This window comes from Cyprinus carpio, chromosome A16 (genome assembly GCF_018340385.1).
Source record: "Cyprinus carpio isolate SPL01 chromosome A16, ASM1834038v1, whole genome shotgun sequence".
NCBI classification, from domain to species: Eukaryota; Metazoa; Chordata; class Actinopteri; order Cypriniformes; family Cyprinidae; genus Cyprinus; species Cyprinus carpio.
In genome coordinates this window covers 20,660,963-20,680,314 of record NC_056587.1, presented here as the reverse complement: position 1 = coordinate 20,680,314, position 19,352 = coordinate 20,660,963, and the positions used below count along the sequence as shown (strand labels likewise).

The 19,352-nt window shown below is 35.0% G+C and overlaps 1 protein-coding gene across 6 annotated transcripts in view; it reads left to right on the top strand.

Annotated features, from left to right (window-relative positions):
* The window catches only part of LOC109105501 (zinc finger protein 385D-like), a 59,556-nt gene that overhangs the window by 21,916 nt on the left and 18,288 nt on the right, over positions 1 to 19,352 (top strand). For all 6 annotated transcript variants that reach the window (XR_006162044.1, XR_006162043.1, XR_006162042.1 and 3 more), the window contains 2 exons: positions 6,780 to 6,887; positions 13,008 to 13,179. Coding sequence is in view for 3 of the 6 variants with exons in the window: in XM_042773224.1 (XP_042629158.1) it covers positions 6,780 to 6,887; positions 13,008 to 13,179 (280 nt within the window). In the remaining 3 variants the exon portion in view is untranslated. The remainder of the gene's footprint in view (positions 1 to 6,779; positions 6,888 to 13,007; positions 13,180 to 19,352) is intronic.

The window sequence follows — 19,352 nt, the reverse complement described above, 5'->3', positions numbered from 1 at the left end:
TACAGTAGCTGATTCAGAAGCACCAGATTGTCGTAGCAAAGTCAGAATGACCTCCTCTCCTAGGTTCACAAAACAGTTGTCCATAAAATGCATTGCTGTTCTGTTGTAAGTAATCTTGAAGCTTCCTAAATGCATCTACTTTCAGAAGGCCAATAAAGTTCTTTTGATTTCGTCAAGATACACACAGCATCTCCCTGACATGACTGCTTCAACACTAACTGTGTTACTGAAACCACGCCTTCTTTCTTTGCATCAACATTTGGATGGCAAAAGTGTGTGTTAGAACGAGCTGTTTTAGGGGGGGGCGTGGGAGAGCCTTAACTTTTATAAAGAATATCTCTTTGGATTTGAGACTTTAGTCTTTGCAACTTTACAGATCTTCATCATGCACCACGAACTTGTAACACTCCAAAAAGAAAGGAAAAACTGAAATTGCATCATATGACCACTTTAGGCATCCAAAACAAATACTTTTTTTTTTTTTGCATCCAATTTGAGTAACTTTAAAATGTGGTTCCAAGCCCAATACATAGCTGATCTAAACATCTTATTTTACAATCTTGTGCAATTAAAATCCACTCATTTACAATTGTGCATGGCTAAACAAAGTAATTCTTGCTAGATGAACCTCTTTGTGTGTATGCCATCTAAATCTCTATTTAAAGCGTTATAGCTGTTGTTTCCCAGACTGAAAGTCATCATGAAAGCCAAAATGACCGTAACAAATCACAGAATTGAAAACAGGGCTCTGTTTTGGCATGTTTGCGTATGGTGGATTTCTAGCTCTGTTAAATATCATGCAATTAAGAAGTTTTAACATGTTTACTGTCACATACAAGTACTTGTTTACTCACAACCATCCAAGTTTCAGATGCTCTTAATGAGATGGAAAGATTGATTAGATTCAGATTTATTTATATCAGGGTTATTATTGTTAACTAAAACTAAAACCATAAAAAATGTATTGCTTGATATAAAATTAATGCAAAAAAAACTTTTATTTTAACTAGTAACCAAGGCAAGATTTTCTCATTTTTGTTTAAAGTTGACGTAACAAAATAACTAAAAATAACACACACACACACACACACACACACAATTTTGTAACAATATGTATTTATTATCATTTATTTAACCCTTGCTGAATAAAAAATTATTAATTTATTAATTAATTTAGTTTTTTTAAATAAAAAAACGAAATATATAAAACGAAATTTAATATGAATTAAAAACTATAAAAATACATCAGTGATAGGCTAAATACATTGATGTATATGCTATTATAGTATTTATTAATATTTTAATTATTAAAAATATTTTAATTAGCTTTTATTTTTATATTTTCAGTTTTCATTTTAATTTTAGTTACAATTTTAGTAATTTTGCTATATGCTTTTTTAGTACTTTAAGTTAATAACTTGTATTATTTTAGTTAGTTGCCCAGGCAACATTCCTGATTTTTTAATGTGATTTTAAGTTTTTTCATCTAATATGTTTATTTATTTATTTATTATTATTATTAATTTTTTTTTTCTGATTTATTTCAATTAACAAAAACAATTTATAATAGTTTTTGCCCATATATTTGCATTGTATGGTATGTGACTGTGTTGTATTGCTTAGATGTTGCTCAAGAGATTTAATGTCTTTACATTTCTTTTATGTATTGGCTTTGTCTCAGATGTTTCTCATAAAAATAAAAACTAATAAGGCAATGACTGACATATGCTAGGAATATATAAATATGTTTAGCAGTTCAAATCATTTGATGTTAGGTGATTTTGATAAGAAACATTTGAGTTCTGAGTTCTGACTATTAATGGCAGACTTTGATGTGAAAGTCATGACATTTGCCAAGTATGGTAACCCATACTCAGAATTGGTGCTCTGCATTTAACCCATCCAAGTGCACACACACAGCAGTGAGAAGTGAACACACACCCGGAGCAGTGGGCAGCTATATATCCAGCACCCGGGGAGCAACTGGGGGTTCAGTGCCTTGCTCAAGGGCACTACAGCCATGGGTATTGAGGGTGGAAGAGAGCGCTGTTCATTCACTCCCTCCCACCTACAACTCCTGCCAGCACCGATACTCAAACCTGCGATCTTCGGGTTACAAGTTCAACTCTCTAACCATTAGGCCACAGCCAGGTATTTGCTCTCCATTTTATCTTATATAATCTATCGAGGAGAAAACATTTTAATGTGCATGCAATATATCTCATTTTGGATCTTTCTTTCAACATGAAAGGTTATTCAGTGTACTATGAAGTACTAAGAATAAGGAACTGCGTGACGTCTGGTCGGCCCAGACGTTGTTTCATTCTCTAAGGCTTCTCCTAATGTTCCACTTTGAGGACTGTGATTTATATTTATATATCTCATTTAATTTCAATTCTCTTTTGCTACAGCCCTCTGGCACACGCCATAACTCATCATTATGTGTGCAATAAGTCAGATAAGCAGTTCAATATTTAATATGTTTCCCTCAGACTTGTTTGGATGTTATCTGGGTCTCACGGGTAGATGATTCCTAATAAAACGGCGGACTGCTGGGTGATTTTTTTAATGTTTTTTATCATGGTGGAGGTGGTGGTGTTCATCATCCTGGCCTGGCCTCCTCATCCCGATCTAAATTGTAAATTTCGTCGGTTAAAATCAATAGACGCAGGGACTGGGATTCACACACGTGGGAGTGTAATTGGGAAAAACATAAGAGCTGGTATTGCTTCTGACAGGTCATTTATCCCACTTTAGTTAATGGTAAGCGAGGCTGGTGTTGGCCGCGGCTGGATTCGGTCATCATAACTCAGTCTATGTTTTCTCTCACGCTTTGTTTCTACAGAATAAACACTTTGCAAGTTGTGCTGATCTGTTTACCACCAGGGCGGATCCCTTATAAAGGCTTGTCCAGTAGATGCATTTATAAAAGCAAGAGTTTAATTTCATGCAGAGTCATGCAGCTTAGCAGTTCACATACTGATTCATACATTGATTACAAATCTGCCCATGGAACTCTATAATTCTTAAAATAGGCCTTTTGAATAATTGATCGCTTGTTTTAGTTAAATAAAATAATTTTTAAATGCTAAAATACTATATATGTACACTGATTAGGGTTGGTTAGATTTTTTTAATGTTTTCAAAAGAAGTCTGCTCACCAAGGCTGTATTTATTTGATCAAAAAACAGTCAAAAAATTTGTGAAATATTATTACAATTTAAAATAGCTGTTTTCTGTTTGAATATATTTTAAAATGGAATTTATTCCTGTAATGCAAAGCTGAATTTTCAGCATTATTACTCACATGCTGCTTCATGATTCTTTGTAGTATTCTTTTTAATTTGTTGATTATTTTTTCTGATTTTTATCAATGTTGACAACAGTTGTGCTGCTTTATATTTTTTTTGTGGAAACTGTTGTACATGTTTTTCAGGCTCATTTGATAAATAGAAAGTTCAAAAGAGTGGCATTTAATTGAAATTGAAACCATTTCTAACACTATAAATGCCTTTTGCGGTCTCTTTTGATCAATTCGGTGCATCCTTGATTAATAAAAGTATATATTTTCTTTAATTTTACTAACCTCAAAGTTTTGAACAGTAGTGTAGTTTGTCTTTATTTTATTTTTTCATTAGAAAAAATTCTTAAAGAACTAATTTTAAAAAAGAAGACTTTTTTTTATGTTCCATAGAAAAAAAAGGTTTGAACAATACAAGAAAGCATAAAGTAGATATTTACTTGTTTATTTCTAATTTATGAATGATACTCCATAAATGTCTCATGAAATGCTCAGTCATTGGTTTCCGTCAGAGTGATGTGAACCGCTGTCGCCGAGGGCAGCAGAGGTGGTGTCCCGTCAGCTGTAATCACAGTGTTTGCAGGAATGAGAGGAGACAGTCTGATAAGGAGGATGAGTAAGTGCACCGCAGGAGGTTCACACTCACACACTGACATGTTTGTGGTGCGTTAAGATGCTGCACGTCAAGAAATGTCTCACGTCTGTCAGTGGGCAGCAGGGGGCTGATTTAAGACGAATTTGAATATCTTGACATCCTGGAGATTTTGAGGTTCCACTTCCTTCGGGAGCAAACCAGATTTGGGCATTTGAACATGAATTATATACATCAGAATGCTGTAGGGCTCATAATGTTTCAGAGACCATTTGTGAGGTTGCCCTTAAAGCAGTTTAGAAAAACAACAAGTGAAGTCGTAAAAGTAAAGCTTTTATGCCCATTGATCAGTAGTTTGTATTAAAAGGTCGCCGTATGGAAACAATATACTGAAATTTAACCATCAAATAAATGTGCGCCACATTAAGCACTTTAATTTGAGACAAATTCAGTGATTATGACAGACCTCTGATGTTGCCATTTGTGTTTTGCACATTTAAAGTCAAAATTCACCCTTTTTATTTAGTTTGAATAAAAATGGAATTCAATTCAAATTTCAAAATGGATGTTATTGATCATATTGTGAGAGACTCATCTGTGCATATGTTTTATTTTTAAAAACATTTTTGTTGAGTCTTTAATCAAAATTGAATGTAACTGGTATATATATATATCTTTCTCAATATTTTTGTCTTGCTTTCAGATACAAAAAATCTAAACATTCTTAAATCAGGCAGTGTGATCAGAAGGTACAGTAAAAGAGGAAATTTGTTTTAACCTGTTACGATTTGACAAATAAAAAAGAAGAAGAAGATGAAAAAGAAGAAGAAGGTACAGTAAAAGTGATTTAGTGGGAGCAGAGATATTCAGGCCATATGTTTTCTTTTTTTTGGGGGGGGGGGGTCTATTTTTGGAGATCTATTGTAGTTGTATTTTTAAACTTTGAAGCATTGCTAATGCAAGCCATTTACTTTAAGAGACCATGTATTGTGTTACATTTAATTTATTTCTTCATTTTCTTTATTTGGTCCTAAAAAGATCTTTAAAAGTTGTAAATTTGACCTGCAGAAACTCTGTTTTTCATTGTGTGCATGTTTTTGCTTTGACGCCAAAATCCTAGAAAACCCTGGCGATTTCAAAGTATCACGTAAGCGAGGTTTTTACAGTTGTCCTTGCGTTGTTAAGCTTTTCTAATGAGTTGTTTTTGATGGTTATCAGGTTTTTATTGTGCATGTAAATGCTTTGAATGAGAAGCAGCGTTTCCTCGCTCAACCCCGGCGTGTTTGGAGCGCGAGGTCATTGCCGTGCACAGATGGTTTGTCTCTTTTTCTTTTCTCTCTTCTCTTTTTCTCGCTCACTTCCTGCATTGTTTGCACGTCCTCCTCTGAGTCCTTCAATTTCCCAGCAGTCCTTCGCAGGCCAGCTGGATGTTCTCCAAAACTTGCACCCATTTTGCTGTTTTTAAGTGCCATCTCGTCCTCTTTTTGAGAGTTATGCCGCAATTATATTATGTAACTTTTTCAGATACGGTGCCCAGCAATTTTTCATGCTCATTTCAAACATGAACATGTGGTACCAATATGGCATGGATTCGTACTCAATTGACATCAGACCATAACTTACTGCGACTGATTGGCCTGGTGTCGTCTAATAAAGAAGTGCGTATCAGGTTTCTAAACTGCGTGTCACTTGTTGGGGCTTAAAGTGGAATTGATTTAGGAGCCTCATCTACAGCTGGCCGCAGAAGACGATCGTGAATCGAAAGTGATTTTCTGCTTGTGTAACACCGGCGGCTGGGCTGACATCTGTCTGCAGCAGGTTCAAGTTGTTGAACCATCACAGAACAGACATCAGAGGAGATAGCGATAGGCGTGCGGCCAGACACCCGTATATCAGTCTGAGGAGACGAAGGCAGGAGGCGGACGCTTATCTGATGGATGGACAAATGAATGCAGCAGGCAGTAGCTGAGAGCTTCAGTGTAATTTCACAAGCTCATCTAAGACCGAGATGCTCTCAGCACACCAAAGACTACCCCAATGATGTCATATCCTGTTTCACTGAGCCTCAATTTGACATTAGACTGACTCTGATAAACAACAGAGGAGATGGGATTCATAAGATTCTGTATTTTTATTTTTAGTCTTTATTATTATTTTTTAAATACTAAAGAAAAATCTCAGCTCATTGCAGTCATTTGTTTCAGCAATCAAACTACATTTGTCTTTCTATACTGTACTGTATGTGTTTGATTCACTAAAATAATTTGTTCAAGAGTCAGTTGTTTCATGAATCGGACTGCATTGTTTGCACTGTGTATGTTTTTGATTCACTATAAAGTGATTTAATAAAGCAGACTTTGACTTTGACTTTGAAAGAACCAGTTTATTACATATACATATGTGTCTGTCAATATTTAAATTTTTATTTAAAGTACCTTTTTTTGTATAGCAAAACTCTGAATATGCATATTGAACTAAACATTATCATATAAACTAGTATATTTAATTGTACTTTAATCTTCTCTTTTTGTGTTTTCTACGAAAGTAGAATCCAATGCTAATCTGTCACTCATACGAGATACATAACTACACATGCGAGCTGCTGTAATTTCAGCAGACCTTTCTGAGTGTATCATTTTGATTTGGGTTCTTATGAAATCCTTGGTGGAGTTTGTTTTCCCCTCCTGTTTCCTGTTGCACTGATTGAAGAGTGTGTGAAAATCGTTGGCATTTAACGTGTTCGGTCCACAACCACAAGTCGTGTTTCTGGTGAAGCCGCCGGGGGCGACGTTTTTATCACGCAGTCCGATGGGTAACAGAGTTGACATTCAGTGCGAGTGAATGAGGGTAAAAAAATGTCTTTTCTGTTCTCTCTCCTCTCCTCAGATGGACCCCGTTCAGAAAGCTGTTTTGCATCACACGCTCAGCGCTCCAGCCTCCTCTAAAAGAAAAGCTGTCTCATGCGGCGTGTGCCAGCTGAGGTTTAACTCACAGGTGAGTTTTGTTCACCATGACCCTGATATTCCCGCCTAAAGCTGCCGTAGAAAAGTACAGATGTAATTATGCAATGCAGTCAATGTAATATAATAAAGTATCCAAACATTACTGGCATTTCTGGTATTATTCACTTAACCTCATGATGCTTTTTTTAAAGAAATATTTGAAAAATGAAGAAAATTGATTCACAAATGCTCGGTTTGATTCTGATTCTTTTTGGTAGACTGCAGGACATTTTGCTTACAAGAACTAATTTTTCTCTCGCTGCTAATGCTGTAAATTATACAGGGCAGTGTTTCAGACTGATTCAAACCACTGTACTGTCTTTCTTTAACCATAACCATTCATCAAACAAGACAACGTTTAAAAAAGATGAATTTGTTTTATGATTTAGATTACACTGGTCATTTTGTATATATTTGAATCACTATAAAGAATCACTTTGTAAGAGTCATTTGTTTTGTGAGTTTCTGCTACATTGGTTAGACAATGTATGTGTTTGATTCAATAAAAAGAACTGGTTCATAAGAGTCATCTATTTTGAGAATTGACTGCATTGGTCATACGGTGTTTTTAATTCACTAAAAAGAACCAGTTCATCAGAATGATTTGTGAATCGTACTGCATTGGTCACACAGTATGTGTTTGATTCACTAATAAGAACCAAACTATAAGAGTCATTCGATTTGAAAATCTGACTACATTGGTCACGCTGTATGTTTTTAATCAACTAAAAAGAACCAGTTCATAAGAGTCATTTGTGAATCATACTACACTGACAACTGTATTTGATTCACTAAAAAAGGTTTTTTTTTTCTGACTTTATTGGTTGCACTGTATGTTTTTAATTCACTGGATAAAAAATAATTAGAGTCATTTGTTTGTGATTTGGACTACATTAGTCACTCTGTATGTGTTTGATTCACTAAAAAGAACTGGTTCATAAGAATCACCTGTTTTGTCATTCATACTACATTGGTCACGCTGTATGTATTTGATTCACTAATATGAACCAAATTATAAGAGTCATTTGTTTTGAGAATCTGACATTGGTTGCCCCATATGTTTTTGGTTCACTGAAAAGAACAGGTTCATGAGTCATTTGTTTGTAATTTGGACTACATTGGTCACACTGTATGTGTTTGATTCACTAAAAAGAACTGGTTCATAAGAGTCATCAGTTTAAATTGATCATAACATAATGTGTTTGATTCTCTGATAAGAACCAAATTAGAAGAGTCTTTTGTTGTTGTTGTTGGTGTTGTTGTTTGTTTGAGAATCTGACTACATTGCTGACACTGTATGTTTGTAATTCATTAAAAAGAAGCAGTTTATAAGAGTCATTTGTGAATCGTGCTATATTGGTCACACTGTATTTGATTGACTGAAAAGAACCAAATTATAAGAGTCATTTGTTTTGAGAATCTGTGTATGTTTTTAATTCACTAAATAGAACTGTTGGTCAACAGAACATTGGTCACGCTGTATGTGTTTGATTCACTAAAAAGAACCAGCTCATAAGAGTCATTTGTTTTGTGAATTGGACAACATTGGTTGCATTGTATGTGTTTGATTCACTAAAAAGAACCAAACTATGAGTCATTTGTTTTGAGAATCTGACTACTCTGGTTGCGCTGTATTGATGAACTAAAAATAACCTCTCATATAAGAGTCATTCGCTTCAGGAATCAGGCCACACGTGTTTTTGGTTCACTATAAAGAACCAAAGTCATTCGTTTTGGAAATTGATATCTTTACCCAGCCTTATATGCAGTAGAGAACTAAAATGTCAATACACTGTGTGTAAAGCAAGTAAGGAAGTCCTGCTCATATATTTGATCCATTTCTACTGTCATACATTATATATCGTCATACTTCCAGCCATCTATTAGGCTCAGACTGTAGATCATCCACTGACACATCCGATTCATTGAGGATGACTTTGAAATGGCCTGGAGGACAATTTTATTTTCTGTCCTTCATCCATACTTGTTCCTACGTGCCATGCTTTCATCAGAGGCATTTAATCCAAATAGGATTACTTTAAAAAATCCTAATAGCATAAATAATCAAAAAATAAAGCAAAAATAATCATAATAGCATTTCCCATCTCCCCGGTATTAGGTGGTCATTTACACCGTCACTGTCAGATATTAAGCTGTAATAGGCCTATCAAACAGTAATCACAGCTCATTATGCGCATCCGTCTGGACCGTGTGACAGGATGAGTGGGCGGGGCTGCTGTTGACCAATCGCATGCCCTGTAGCTCTCCAGCAGCCAATCATAGAGAGCGTTATGCATTCAAATCACGCTGTATGCTCAGCAAAACCTCATTATCATTGGCCATTTGTGCTCCAGCTTCCAATCAGCTCCAATCTGAGCCCGGGAAGCTTTTATGCAGCACATTTTAAAAAATTAAATGGCTTCTGGAGAGTTACAGAGTCCAGCCAGGCGTGTCAGGCGACTCTTGAAAATGACATTTGGTTTTTATATATATTATCGCCAGAGGTCTATTTGAATATGAGTCACTTGGTTATGGATTCTTCTGGGCATATGAATTATAAATACATTTTATAATGGTGGGAGAGAGAAAACCTAGTTAGTTCTTGAAGTGCTTTTCTGTTTGCCTGCCAAGCACAGAGAATGTAGCTCTAATTTGCTTTTGCCGTGATTGATTGATAGTGTCATTAACTGTGTCCCATTACTGTTGCCCATCTTAGTTAAAGGCTTGGCCATCACAGTGGCTGCTCTTCACTGTCATGCTTTGTTTCATTTTTATTATTATTATTATTATTATTTATAAATTACAATATTTTTATTTAGAATTATCTACAATCGTTGTTATAATTATTACCTTTTTGTATTTATTGTATATTTGTATTTATGTATTATTTAATATTATTTACCTCCCCCACCCCAACTTACTGCCAAAAAGTTAGTTCTGAAGCTTAGTATGCATGTCTTTTTTACTCAGCATGCGTGCCTTTTTTTTTTTAAATAGTATTTATAATATTATTATTTTTATGTTTATTATGTTTATATTTATTAATTACTATACCTCTCTCTCTCTCTCTCTCTCTCAGTTTATAATATATATATATATATATATATATATATATATTAAGTTTTAGATTTATTATTTATAAATATTGTACCTTTTTATATTTATTTATTTATTTATTTAACATTATTTCATTTTAGTTTAGTTTTTTTCTTACTGCCAAAATGTTAGTTCTGGACTAGCACCTTTGTCTTTGTTACTCACATGTCTTTTTTTAAATTTTATTTTACAATGAATTATCATTTAAAAAAACTCTAATGACTTATAATTGTTTTTATTTATTTTTAATAACTTTTTATATTATTTATTTTGAACATACTGGCAGTTTAGACCCTAGCATGTGTATTTGTAACTCACATAAATATGAGACACTTGGTTATGGATTCTTCAGGGCGTATGAATTATAAATACAGTATAAAATGGCAGGGGAAAGAAAACCTAGTTAGTTTTTTAAAGAGCTTTGCTCTTTCCCTGCCAAACACTGGCTGTGGCTCTAATTTGCTTTTCCCATGATTGATTGATAGCGTCATTTAACAGTGTCCCATTGCAGGTGCCCATCTTAGTTAAAGGCTCATGGGGTAAGACTGACTTCCTCCTCATCGGGCGTCAGCTCTCGGCCGTCACAGTGCCAGCTCTTCCGTGTCGTGCGTTTAATGAATGCTTGATTGCAGCTCAGATTGCACATGACATTTATCTGTGTCACTGCATTCTCCCCTGTGATTGGTCGATGAAGCGAATAGCTGGAAGGTGTCGGGAAACATCCCATTTATCATGGTGTTAAAGCCGTTTTCATAACACTATCGCGCTCAAATGATGTGTTATTTACAAACCCCCCTGATATAAATCTATATGATTATGATCCATATCCCGCACTGCTATTTGTACAAATACAATATATCAAAAGGAGTCTGATCCGTCATGACGTCGTATTGCTTTTCATAAAGGTATATCTGCCTTTAATGTCTTTACAAAATTACCTCTCTGGCAAGCAAGCTGGTATTGTAAAGAAATAAGTCGTGAGAAGAATGTGAGTATGAAATATATTGTTAGCAAGGTCTGAATTGAATGCTTACCAAAGTGTGTAAAAATCAGCTTTGGCAGGTAAACAGCAGTTTTACCAAGTTTTACCAATGTAATTATTAAATTAAATAGAAATTTAATTATTTATTATTATTGTAACTTTTTAAATATTTTTATTCTTTATTTATTTTCTAACTAACTCGCCTTGGAAAATAATGCAAAATGCAGTTTTATATATATATATATATATATATATATATATATATATATATATATATATATATATATATATATATATCAATATATATAAATATATATAATTATTAAATTAAATATAATTATTGTAACTTTTTATATTTATTTATCAATTTCTATTTATTATTGAATTGTATTTATTTATATATTTATTTTGACTAACTTACCATAGGCATTTTTTTAAATAGTAATTTATAAAATGATAATAAATGTTGATCATTATTTTTACTTTTATGTTTATTTCATTTTTTTTTTTTTTGGATTTAATTAATTAAGAAATTGTATTTATTTCATTTATTTGTTATATTTCTAATGTATTGTTATATAATTTTTTGTTGTTGTTTTCTAAGTTAATGACAAAAATATAATTCTGGATTTTTATTGTAAGTATAATTTATTGTAATTTATATGTTATCATTTATGTACCTTTTTATTTAGTTGGTTTTGCACCAGTGATGTCGACGACTGCCTTATTTATTCAAAGAAGCATTTGGCTGTCTCTTGATAGTATCCTCCCCACTGCTAGCAATGTCAGACAGGCGTCCAGGAGTTAGCGCTGAGGTAAACAAGGCCAACTGAAAGACGTTGTGAATGGCCCGGTCCAAGTGAGCTGTAATAAATCTTGTTTGAAGGTGAAAGCAAATGGCACAGAGCGTTTGAAGCTACCTACATTGTGCCCGCAGATATTAAAAGATTTGTTTCCCACCAAGTCAGCCACGATGAGCTGGAAGTTTTATGTATGGCTCTGTGTCATACGGGATAATAACCTCACACACGGACGACTGAGAGAGGCCATTCTTTTCTTCTCTGTCAGACTCTTTATTCCATACCATTACTCAAAGAGACTAGGCCAAAAACCTAGTGAACTGCTTGCTGTCTACTGCCTTCATAGGGAGCTGCTTTCTAAGGGAAAATCCTGACTGAAATCAAACCACCATAATCAAGCAAGCAGACTCCAAAATGCTACTGAGGTTATAATTTAATACATATGCATGAGATGCATTAATATTAGGTAAAATTGTCAATTGTTAAACTATATAAACCTTAGAAATGAATGAATCAGAATGAATCACTGTCAATCAGCTGAAACTGATAGTCAAATTAATTACATGATATGCTGATTAGTTAATCATTCAGTTTAAGCAGGCGCTAAATACGCCAAATTAACATTGTGAATGTTTAATTGAAGTCATTGTCATTCTTTCCAGCTCTTTATAGGTTGCACCTTATTCACAGAAGTCTGTGCTGTTTGAATGATGCAATTAAAGTATGCAAAATCATGAAATGAATCACGGTTAATCAATATTTATTGATTTATAGAAGACATTACTATTATATTGGCAGATGAAAACATTGAATAGGCATAAAACGAAGAAGCGAATTGTTCTAGTGATATTTTTTTCCACAATGCATTATAGCGCTGCACGCCTACCATGCCTTAAAATGCTGCATATACCTGTATGTAGGCAGCTCATTAGCTTTTGGAGCAGATCCAGACATTCAACACATACAGGTGAAGCACAAAGACACTGGAAAATATAAGATTCACAAACAAGCAGGCTTTCTCATAATGAGAGCTGCATTGAAGATGGGTGTCATGTGACCTTCATCCTCACAGATGGGTGGTTTGATGTCGACAAAATGCGAGTGTGCCACATTGCAGCACTGCTTCCAGCAGCTTGTTTGCTCATGGCTCAGAGCTTCTTTGCCGCTGTCTGCTGTTGCTAACACCCGATCCGGCTGGCCCTCTCCACGGGTCGGCCTGTTTTGTGTTTCCTAGAGCCAGGCATTGGCCCACTACAAAGGCACCAAACATGCCAAGAAGCTGAAATGCTTGGATGCTCCGAAATGCCTCAAACACAAGAGTTCCCTGGTCACCAAGGAAAATACCAACAAGGAGCCGCCTAAGGGCCTCTCTCCCGCTACAGCAGCCAGCATCACTGACAGACAAGGTAAAAGGAGAAACGTTATCTCATGTTTACAAGCATCGCTATTATTGCTGCTCATGATTGCTGCTCATACCCTAAAGTGTTAGATTTCAGTGTGCAACTCATCTTGAACTGTTTGTGGCAAACATGATACAGATGTGTGCTGTGAACAGTTATTTTTTAAAGCAGATGATAAAAAATAAATAAATAAAGATTTAGTTATGTTTAATGTTGCTCAACAAAACTTTGCAGGTCAAAGAATGCTGTTGCAACAATTTTGCATGCAATCTCAGTGAAAGAACCTGTCTTTTTAGAGACAAAGTAATTATAGTGTTATTAAAAATACTGCAAACACAATGCGTATAAACATCCTAAATTAAAAAAAAAAAAAGACATTAAAATGACAAAAAGCTGTGGTCACATTTATTTTTGCTTAGCAAAACAATAATTTTTTGCATGCATGCATGCGTGCAATCCCAGCAAAAGAACCTGCATCTTATTGGAGACAAAATTATTTATATAGTTAATAAAAAATACTGTATACATAATGCATGTAAATAAAACATTTTTTTTTTTTTTTTCAAAGAATGGTGGACTATAAAATGGCAAAGAAGATGCAGTCAGGTTTAATTTTGCTCGTCAAAATTTCACAGGTGAAAGAAAGCTGTTGCAACAGTTGCATTATTTTTTCCTGTAACCTTAGCAAAATAATTATTGGAGTTGAAATGATGATTCATATACAGTAGTTAATAAAAAATCATGCAAACACAGTGCATGTAAACAAAACTAAGTAATATGAATACATTAATAAAGATTGGCAGACAATAAAACAGCACAACAACAAAAAAAAAAAAGTCATAGAAATAAGGTGTGGTCACAGTTACTGTTACTTGGCACAAAATGGGTCAAGATGAATGATACAGGAATAAATAACAAATTAAACATCCAAAGCTATTCTGCTGGCTAGCAAATAAATAATCTCTAAATAAATTATGATTTATTTAAAAAAAATCTGCAATGGAGATAAAGATTAAGATCATGATTTTTCGGTAGGGTTACAGCACACAGTTAGTGAATGTTAGCACCATGTTTTTGGTTTGCTTTGGCATCTAATAGAGCATTTGGACAGAAACAGTGGTGTGTGACGTCAGGCTTAACAACGGATTGGTTAGCATTGCAAATGCGTGTGTCAAAGTTCACCAGACTTCAATTTGGAAAGAGAAGAGGAAATTCTTTCCACAGGAAACTCAATTAGGCAAAATTCTTCATTGCGCCAATTGCCACTGAAATGCCTGGATTTTGCTCATGAGATGTGCATGTGACCATGCATTTATTTTTGAGCCATATCTAAAGACCATCTGCTCGTTGCAAGATGTATACTGTATACTTTCTTGCAATTGGGCCCATAATATCATATTGAACAGAGGGTTACTTGTGTCAGTAAGAAACCACCTAGAAACCACCCAGCATGGTATTGACAAGTTTTGCACGCACAAAGTGCACTCAGAAAAATGTACGAATCTGTTAGAGTTCAGCTATTTATTGCTGTTTTGTGCTACAGAAGAAACATTCATCAGATTTCCCTGGACAAGAGTTGACCTCCTCTTCTATTTCTGTCACAAAGATTTCTCTCTGAACTGGAAACAAGAAATATTTTCCAAGAATCAACTTAAAGGCCATAATTTTGGTCCTAGGCAAGCGTTTTGCAGTAATTGTGTTGCTGTTGCACCAGTACAGTACTTCATGTTTATGTGCACCAGTGGAAAATAGCATGACGCCCACTTCAGGTTCTGGTTTTCATTGACCTTTCCTGATCTTGATATTCTTCTGCAGTACAGTGAAGTTATACATATCACTCTGATGGTTCAATATAACTCATACTGCAGTTTCAGATGATCCAAAGCAAACAGCATCCTCCTGTGTGTTTGTTAGCGGTCCAGGGGTTGGCTATATTCTCTGCAGGATTACAGCTGGATCAGGTTGCTGGAGTCTCAGGGCACAAAATTGTGTATGTAAGCACTTTGTGGAATTAGGTGCACTCAACACATGTCTGGAACCAATAATTTACTTCACTCTTTTTTGTTCTGCTTGTTTAGGCCCAGCAGTCATGCTTGCCCAATGAAAATGCCTATTTGTACTAAAACACCTGGTGTAATCTAATTTGTGGCATTTTAAGGCAAAAGTGTAGCCTGAAGTCAGAGAGACGCTCCTCCACAAGCCATTATTGTCTTATAAAGCAATGCCCCATCCCTATGAGCCAGAGGAAATGCAGTTTGTTTGGACTCGTAGATGCAACACCAAACACAAACACAAAAGATGCACTAGTGTTTGCAGTTCGTGTTCTGTGTGCATTATGCTTTTCGTAACAACACGTTTTTGTCACCAACAGTTGTTCTTGTCAACACTTTGTGGTGAGTTCACTAAACAGTTGCAATGGTTTTGCATGCAGTCTTTCAGTGGAATAAAATACTGCAAAAGCCAAAGCTGTATTTAATTGCAAAAGAACCCCATTTCATGTAAACGAAACATGATTTTTTATCTGTAAAACATTTGTGGTGGCAATTCTTTTGCAACACATCTGGCTCTTTTTCCATTTTAACTTTACTTATTAAAGTCAAAATGATTATTCATATAGTTAAAAATACTGCAAACAACGAATACTGAGCATAATTGCAAAATGCATGTGGATGAAACATTTTTTTCTGCATTTTTTTTTTCAAAGGAATAGTGTTTAAATGTAAATTTGCTGAAAATGTATTCACCCTCAGGCCATCTAATATGTAGATAAGTCTGTTTCTTCATTGCAAGAGACAAATGTAGCAATTCACTGCAGTGAATTGGTGCCGTCAAACAGCTGAGAGTCCAAACAGCTGATAAAAACATCACAATAATCCACACCACTCCAGTCCATCATTAATGTCTTATGAAGCCTAAAACTGTGTGTTTGTAAGAAACAAATCCACCAATAAGCCGTTTTAAACTTCCTGTTTCTGTTCAAAATGCAAGTCCAAATCTTCTTCCAGTGAAAAAGTCCATCTCACATCAAAATCCACCCACATATTGGTTTAGAGCTGTTTTGGACTATTTTCGCTTGCAGCACTTGATCTGTGCATATTTCACTCCTGATTCAGACAAGACAACTTTTTCACTGAGGATAGCAATATTATGGATAGAGGACTCATATTTAAGTTAAAAAACGTCTCATTGTCAGATTTGTTTCTTACAAACAGCTTAAGATGGACTGGAGTGGTGTGGATTACTTGTGGATTATTGTGAGGTTTTTATCAGCTGTTTGGACTCTCATTCTGACGGCACCCATTCACTGCAGGGCATCCACTGGTGAGCAAGTGATGCAATGCTACATTTATCCAAGTCAGATGAAGAAACAAACTCGTCTACATCTTGGATGGCCTGATGGTAAGTATATTCAAATCAAATTTTAATTTTTGGGTGGACTATTCCTTGCAGTAAGTACAGCTTTATCTTCTGCAGTACTTTATTTACTTGCAGCTATATGAATCATCTTTTTGACTTCATGGCTATCCAGTTTAACCAGGCACTAAATGTGCTAAAATAAGAATATTCTGCATTTAAATTAAGTATTTTTATTATTATTTTCTGTGTCCTTTCTTTGTAAATGAGACTCATTACCGACTATGCCTTAATCATAAGCCTGGTGCTGTTGTGGAGTGATGCTGTAGAGTCACATTAAGTATGTAAGATCATGATACTGTAGTCTGCTGCATCCTACACTCTTTAGTACTCAAAGTTGGGTTTTGCACCATGCACACACTGCATTTACCATAGGTCTTTTGTATACATTTGCGCTGTGCAATTTGCATATTTTTTTTTTAGCGAATGGTGCTAAAACAACACATGCACCACATGCAAATAAACGACCCTATCTTCAGAGGGTGCAATTTATTTAAGTCATCCCTCCTTTGTATCTTTGGAATGGAAAGGCACGGATCGGTGACCTACCTCTTCCGTTATCAGAAAACTAATCGAGCCGGTGTATTGTTTGCATTAATAAAGCTTGCGAATAAAGAAGGGCACCGTGACCCAGTTGAGTACATGATCACGCAGGGCCAGAAACCTCCCGATAAATCACGCCACATCATACCGAACACAGCATCACACCCGAACGCTTCTCTCCCGTTCCCAGCATTTGCGTCGAGCTGGGCATTTGTTTGTCAAAATGCCACTCTGTAATGAATATTAATGTGCATAGATGTCAGAGAGATGAATTGTGGGGGCGGCTGAAACCTGCATTATCTAGAGTTTATTTGCCGCATATAATGAATAGCAGAGGCTCAGATACTAATAGGGCGGCTTCAGAGAGCAGATAGCAGCGCGTGACATTGTCTGCTCTTTTGGAGTGGCTATTTAATGTGTTTTATTCAAGGTTTTCTTTTTTCTCTTATTAAATAACAGTCATTTGTCAGGGCTGGGAAGTGAATAATGTGTGGGAGGAGAATATGTATGCAATACTACATACTTTGGAGGTATCTGTTACCTTCCACCTCGATGTCACTGCATTCGTAATGAATTTCTTAGCTTGGGGCTTATCTGTAAAGGTCGTGCTAAACTTCAGCATAAAAGTTGCTTTGGACCTTGCAAAAAATATATATGCAATATATGTATACTTTATGGCAGAGATACTGATATATTGTTGGTATTTGTACTTTTAGTTTCTGTATTTATTCATTTTTAATAATTAATTTTCAGTCTTCACTATAAGAATCAAAGTGTGTGTGTGTGTGTGTGTGTGTGTGTGTGTGTGTGTGTGTGTGTGTGTGTGTGTGTGTGTATATATATATGAGCAAAATGAAAAAAAAAATATATAAATAAACATATATATAAATAAATAAATGTGTAAATATATATGATGATAGATAATATATTTTATTTATTTTAACATTTTTTATATAGCAGAAGAATTTGTATTATAAAAAAGTATTATATAAAAAGCATAATAATTTCATACAACTATATATTTGTAACATAGAGAAATATATTGATGTATTTGTATGTAAATATGTAAATGTAAATATTATTTATGTAAAATATTTATATTGTTATTTTTATTGAACATATTACATATTTATATAAACATACAATTAAACAAATTGTATATACATCTATAAAAATATATAATTTTAAAAATATTATTTAATACTTCACAAAAATGAATATTTTAAAAAACAAAAGACAAAACTTCTGTGCACATGCTTGCGTTCTGCTGTCCTGTGTTTGCATGCATAGGCTGCAAGGGTTTGTTTTGTTTAGATGTGGTTTTTATATTTTTTAAAGTCCCTAGAAAAGTGTTTTACATTATTATTATTATTATTATTATTATTTGTAGTAGTAGTAGTAACTTTGTTGAACTAATTACTAAGTGAACCATTATTGAAAGTGAAAGCTGATTTACTTTCTTTACCCTGGTGCATCTAAAACATTTGAGGCTAGAAAAAAGACACTACAGCACCTGCAGATCTAGCGGTGCCACAGACATGTACAAATAAAAAAATAAATAAAAAAAATTGGAACATAGGTAAGAAATTGTCAGAGCTGAAAATGACATCTACTCAGTAAGACAGCAGCACCACAAATGGCGGCTATCTGAGGGAGAGAGAGAGTGTGGTCATGCTGCCGTCCTCTGATGTGATGCCCGAGACGATCAGAGGGCAGAGAGAGAGTCGCTGTAGATGAGAAGATGAGTCAGCAGCCGCGTGTGTGTGACAGGGACGCCTCCATCTCTCTGTTCTAGTCCAGTGCCATAGGAAATGTACCCTGACATCAGCTATTAAAGAGCAGATTGTCAGGGGAGGGACGCCAGCTCAGACAGCTGCACAATGCGGGCAGAAAGCACGAGTCAGGAAAGAGAGAAGAACAGACCAGAGTTCAGATGCTTTCAAGTGGTTCAGGGCTGGATTATGGACTCTAAAACTGCAATTTCACCTGCAAACCTGATGCTTCTCAGACATTTCTCCTGAGAAAAAGTGCCCAGGGATCTCAACAGTATTTCCAAATGTGTTCAGATCAGTGATATTTTAGCAGCATTGAGATACAGGGTTTCTGCAGGGTGTCTTAAAAAGGCCTTAATCAGAGCAGAAAGTCTTCAATTGATGAAGTGATGGCATTACATGTTGCACACATTGTTAAAATGAATATCTTGCACAGTATTTTTGTCTTGT